Source organism: Lactuca sativa, chromosome 5 (genome assembly GCF_002870075.4).
Source record: "Lactuca sativa cultivar Salinas chromosome 5, Lsat_Salinas_v11, whole genome shotgun sequence".
NCBI lineage: Eukaryota > Viridiplantae > Streptophyta > Magnoliopsida > Asterales > Asteraceae > Lactuca > Lactuca sativa.
Window position 1 is genome coordinate 364680261 of NC_056627.2, and position 6313 is coordinate 364686573.

A 6313-nucleotide genomic window follows, 5' to 3' on the forward strand; every position below is an offset into this window, starting at 1 on the left:
TAAAACCCCATGCATGACATCAAAACTTGATCATAATTCAGATCCAAGACACTAAATGTTGTATTTGACTTGGATATTCATAAAGTTGCAAACTTTATGAGATCCCATTAATTAAGTCCATCAAAACATGAAAAAAGGGGACAAAAACAAGAGATCTAGAAACATGGCAAGAAAATGTTGAGTCTTGGGCACTCACCAAGGTCCAAGAGATAAGCTAGCAGAAGAAATGATGCTTGCCAAGTAACCACCTCACCAAAAGCTTCATTCTCCTTCTAAAATAACCAAAAAGCACCAAGAAGGAGCTTACAACTTCAATGGAGGCAAGGGTTAGAGTTTATGAGGTTGGGAGGAAGATGGAGGTTGAAACCTTAGCTTTAACGTTCCTTATATATGGTCCAAAGCCCGAAATTAAAGTTTTCACCAAAACGCATGCCACGTCGTGGTGATGCTCCACCACGTCGTGGCCACCCCTTTTAAAGTAAATACAAGAAAATTGATTCAGACTTGGACCAGATGTTACAAATTGGAGGTTATATCGAAGAAAGTAATAAAAATACATTGCTATATATTTTCATGGTTCTCTACAACGCGCAAGGATCTGACACCTACTTTTATACGTATACAACCCATACAAACTCGCCTGGGGAGTAGGAATTGAAGAGGATCGACTACACTTGTTAACCCTTTTCTCAATTCATCGGTATGCATTTGTACTAAAGTAAAAGACACATGACTAGCAACATTAAAACAAATAGATACAAACATAAAAATTATTTTTTCTGTCAAACAAAATACAACATTTAACTTCACGCATAAGTTGTCATGCTGTTGCTTAGAAAACATAAATTATATTTAAAGTAGATAGAATGGAAAACATCGTATAAAACATTCAATCTCGTTAATGTTAATTTAGAAAATAAGTAAGTTTTAAAAGTAAGCATTAAAAAAAAACAATTTATAAAATAAAGATGTTAATTTAATTTTAAATGTAGTATTATTTATTTGACGAATTTTCTGTCAATTTTAAAGTAAAAGTTGAAAAAGTCATATATAATTCTTCTAGTCTAATTTTCAATGATTATATTTTGGGTTCTGGGTGAGATCACACACAGCGACTATTTTAAGAGCCTCTCTCTCTCTCTCTCTCTCTCTCTCTCTCTCTTCTTCGTTGATTCTTCTTTCCATAACAAAATTCTGCTCCTCTCCACCACCAAAAATCAAAATCCCTTATTTTCAGGGGTTATTTTTTTTGCGTAATTTGAAGTCACATCCTTCGAATCATTGAAAAATCTTCTTTCTTTTCCATCTGAGGTTTAAATGGGTTTCTAGTTTTTGCTTCAATTCAACTTCATTTTTCTAGAATTTTGTGGGTTTTACTCATTCCAACATTTAAAAGGTTTTATTTGGGTATTTGTGTTCAAGAAACCTTTGAAGAATTCCGTCTTTTCCCATCTGGGTTTAATTTCTTTTCCAATCTTGTTCCGAAGTCCACTTCATATTTTCTTTATTTTATGGGTTTTACTTCTTTCAACATTTGAAGGGCTGTTTTGCGTTTGATTGCTTCTCTCTTTATTGAATTTCAAAAAATCTTGCAAACCATGCTGTAAAAACCCTGATTTTGTTCCTTACTTTTCAGTTTACCCTTTCTTCCGACTATATATATACCATGGATTTGAAGAAATTTCAAGAATCAACCGATGGTGAGACTGCTACCATGAAACCCGAATCAAGAAGCGTTGGTTCTTCACCAAAAAATTCGAGTGGTCAACTAAGTGGTTTAGGTTCAAAGTCGAAGGAATTTGGCAATATGAATAATAAAGAAATGTTTTTGAGGGCTGATAAGATCGATTTCAAGAGCTGGGATGTTCAATTGGATAAACATTTGAGTAGGGTTTGGTCAAGAGATAGAGAGAAAGAAGCAGCTCATACTAAAAAAGAGGAATGGGAAATTGATTTAGCTAAATTGGATATAAGGAATGTTATCGCTCATGGAACTTATGGTACTGTTTACAGAGGCGTTTATGATGGTCAAGATGTTGCAGGTAAACATTCTCCATGTTCATCCATTATAGTAATATTTATTAATTAATCGTTGTTTGTTATTTTTCACGTTTTAATTTTTGTGGGTATTGATTTGATTGTTATAAAGAGATGATAATTGAGGCGGTGTTCTTCGGTTCATACTTGTGATTTATCTTGGAATAGTTGACATGGGAACAGTAGAAATTGATCAACTTTTTGTATTTATTACTTTTTCCCCCAAAATTGTAAATATTTTGTTAGGTTCATAAATTCATAATCAATAAGAATGTCTTTTCTAAAAGTTGGATGGTTTCTGATGAATCCCTCCAAGTTTTGTATATGTTTATATAAAGTGATTATTCGCACTTGAATAATCAAACTTAAGATCAAATAATCATTTGCTTATTCTTAGGGATAATTAGCAAGCTAAGTCCACTTTTATCTCAAATAAAATAAGGTGTTTTCTGTTAATTAGTTAATTATACATTTATTATCTTTACTGTAAATAATCAGAAAATCATAATTATTACCTGATTTTTGCTACCACCCTCTTACGAGGTCAACTTACATGTTTATTAGGAGCATTTTATGCATACATCTACAATCGATAACCCCACTTTGCATAAAAACTGATTATTTCTTTGTAATTAGATATATAAGATGTTTTTTTACCTATTAATGGTTGTAACTTGTAATGATGAGTTAAGTATACGATATAGCAAAACACACAGACAGCACTACGTGAATGTTGGATATGTTGTAGCTTAATTTAAAGTGTACACTTTAAGAATCAGAATCTAATAATGATGTGATTAATAATGTAATATCAGGGTTAATTTAGTAATTTTGATCAATCCTACAGTGAAGGTATTGGACTGGGGAGAGGATGGACTTGCCACTGCTGCTGAGACTGCGAATCTTCGGACATCTTTTCGACAAGAAGTTGCTGTTTGGCACAAACTTGACCACCCAAATGTCACCAAGGTTCATACTTTTTAATTGTATATTTAAATTAAATAGCCAACAAATTTTCATGTCTTTATTTGTATTTTCTTTTTCTATAAAATATTGTAGTTTGTTGGAGCTTCAATGGGGACTTCAGATCTTAAGATCCCAACAAATAACACTTCAAATGCTGCTCAGAACTCTTTACCCTCAAGGGCTTGTTGTGTTGTGGTGGAGTATCTTCCCGGTGGGACCCTCAAGAAATACCTAATCAGGAATAGTAGAAAGAAACTGTCTTTCAAGATTGTTGTTCAGCTTGCTTTAGATCTCTCTAGAGGGTGACCTAAATTCTTTCCTTTTTTTTTTTTTTCAAAAAGAAAAAGAACGTTTATATGATCATTGTAAATCAGGATTTTTTTTATTTGCAGTTTAAGCTACCTTCACACAAAGAAGATTGTACACCGTGATGTGAAAACCGAAAATATGCTGTTGGATTTAAATCGAACCCTAAAGATTGCTGATTTTGGAGTTGCTCGTGTTGAAGCTCAAAACCCTAGAGACATGACTGGTGAAACAGGAACTCTGGGCTACATGGCTCCAGAGGTATTTCAAATTCAAATCGATTATTCAAACTATAAGATTAAGAATCAGAATAAAAGATAACGAGATTATTTTTTTGATTTTCTGGATTTGTAGGTTCTTGATGGAAAACCCTACAATCGGAAATGTGATGTGTATAGTTTTGGGATTTGTTTATGGGAAATTTATTGCTGTGACATGCCCTATGCTGACCTTAGTTTTGCTGAAGTATCCTCTGCAGTTGTTCGTCAGGTTGGTTTGTCTTTTATTCATCTTTTATATTATATAATATAATACACACACACGAACTTGTTGGAATATATTTTAGATGATTTGTTTTTAAAAAATATATGAGAAAATAACCACACACTTGTGAAGATGGAAGAAAAAAAAAACGATGGAGAATTTGTAAAAAGTTGACTTATTAGGGAAGACCTCACTTTTTTGACTTTCTTTATTTAGAGCATCTACAATCGGATTCGGAGCTTATTGATTGTTTATTCAAAATGAAAAACTTTCTTAAGCATTGTGGAGGGTTATTCAACTACGCCTTTTCAAAAATTGACTTTTGAAACCATTGACCTTGCTACATGTAGAAATAAATAAGTATTAAAACCATATAAGTAACAATGTATTATTGTGATATTTATTATTAATAATAAAAATGATACAAATTAAAATTAGTGGGACCTTGACAACAGGTTTTTGTTATAGTGGAGATTTAACGAGGTTTTTGAATTGTCGAGAGGAATTTTCCTTTAACAAAAAACTACATCAAGATAAGTCAACCTGATTCTGAGTTTTTTCAAAAAAGTTGACTTCTTCGTTTATTAGGAGGAGCTTATTTAAAAATTGTTTTTTTTTTCTTCTGTCTTGTAATTAAAATATATATTTAAAAGCTGTGGGACCTGCAAATAAGTTCCTTTTGTCCTCTAAATAGGTTGTGGGACCTTGAAATAAGTTCCTTTTGTCGTCGTGGGACCCACAAATAAGCTAAGAAGATGGTTTCTTTGTGGTGGGAATACATTGAGTTAAACCATCTCCACCGCCCCATTAGAAATAGCAATACTGGAGTTGAACTTTCACTTGTCAATTTTAGTCCCTCACATTTTAGGTTTATCAGTTTCTACTTTGTTTTAATTAGTTAACTATAATTTAAGTGATGTTAATTAATCATAAGTATAAAATTTATTATTTATGTATCGAATTCATATAAACTTCAATAAATATGTGAAAAACTAATAAGTTGAAGAGTCTTTGACAATCTTTATAAGTTTAAAAAAAGAAAATATTAGGAATATAGTTTTTGGAGTAAAAAACAGAGTAGGGTTGTAAATGGAATATCGATGTTATTAATCATATTTTCTTCGTCAAGTAAAAAGAAAAACACTCGGATGTAGCTTACTTACCAAATAAAGTTTTGTCTTCATTAAGTAAAGAAACACTCCTCATAAATACATAGTTTATTTACTTATAATATAACATACCACCGGAGCTACTTTCAGTCTAATATTTTATATTTTGTATACAGAATCTACGACCCGACATTCCAAAATGTTGCCCGAGTGCATTTGCAAGCATTTTGAAAAAATGTTGGGATGCGAACCCGGACAAGAGACCCGAAATGGATGAGGTGGTGAGGCTTTTAGAGGCGATTGATACAAGTAAAGGCGGTGGAATGATCCCCGAAGATCAAGCCTCTGGTTGTCTTTGTTTTGCCAAAACCCGTGGCCCCTGATTTATATCGTTTTTCCTCATCATTTTGCATAAGTTTACGAGGACGTAAACAGACACAAAAATTTTGTCACTTTGTCAAGCATATTTATATATGCCTTATTTGGTTGTTTGCTATATAAATATTATTATAACAATTACTGTTTATATATGTTTTTTTTTTTTGTGATATAAATTTATGTAATAATTATCTGGGTGTAGTTGTCTAATTTTGTTTACCTGAAGTACTATAATCAGGTCGTGTTTGGCTGTGCATATGTGGTTCCCTGATTTTTATAACATTGGTTTATTGCACGTTTATATATAACTAATAACACATGTTTCGTTAAAAAAATTTAAGTCAATATCATTAACTATGAAATAAAAATTTTCAATTAGTATCGTAAAAAATAATTATTATTCTTGAACCATATTGCTTTTATTCTTATAGGGTAACATACATTTAACATTTGTATACATAAAATAAAATAATATGAATGATGTTTATCATAATAAATTAAATATCTTAATAATTCGTGGAATATATTTAAGTCATTGATATTATCAAATACTATTGTAAAAAATAGTTATAAAAAAATAATTATTATTCTTTAACTGTATTATTTGAATTCTTATAAGATAAGAAATGTTTTAAAGTTATATAAATAAAATAAAAGAATATGCATGATGTTTATGGCAATTAATTTAATATCTTAATAAATAAAAAGCCATCATTTAGTTAAAAACATATTACTTGAATTCTTATAAGATAACCTGTGTTTTAAACATATTTATGTGGTAATATAATTATAAATTAATAAAAAATCACCATCTTACATCACACCTTGAAAAATGCTATGGCTCGCCTCTGACATCTCGAAATCATAACCAATTTAAACCTTTCAAAACAACTCATTTATTAACCAAAGTGTTTACAAAACCATTGTTTCCAAAACACTATTTAAAATCAGAGTTTCCCAAGATCCAATTCGTTGTAAAACCAAGGATGTGTACAGTCACGCCTTTGCCTTCCACAATCATCTGAAACACCTGA

General features: G+C 31.1%; 1 protein-coding gene across 2 annotated transcripts; it reads left to right on the forward strand.

Annotated features, from left to right (window-relative positions):
- Positions 1 to 1087: 1087 nt before the first annotated feature.
- LOC111899103 (serine/threonine-protein kinase STY13) lies at positions 1088 to 5431 on the forward strand. Of its 2 annotated transcripts, XM_042901958.2 has the most exons (7): positions 1094 to 1311; positions 1637 to 2042; positions 2885 to 3006; positions 3097 to 3305; positions 3396 to 3570; positions 3664 to 3798; positions 5078 to 5431. In XM_042901958.2, exons 2-7 carry the CDS (start codon positions 1667 to 1669, stop codon positions 5282 to 5284), a joined length of 1224 nt encoding a protein of 407 aa, XP_042757892.1. In that variant the 5' UTR covers positions 1094 to 1311; positions 1637 to 1666; the 3' UTR covers positions 5285 to 5431. The 2 variants fall into 2 exon arrangements, with proteins under 2 accessions (XP_023750750.1, XP_042757892.1); XM_023894982.3 differs by having other exon boundaries at positions 1088 to 2042.
- Positions 5432 to 6313: the final 882 nt, after the last annotated feature.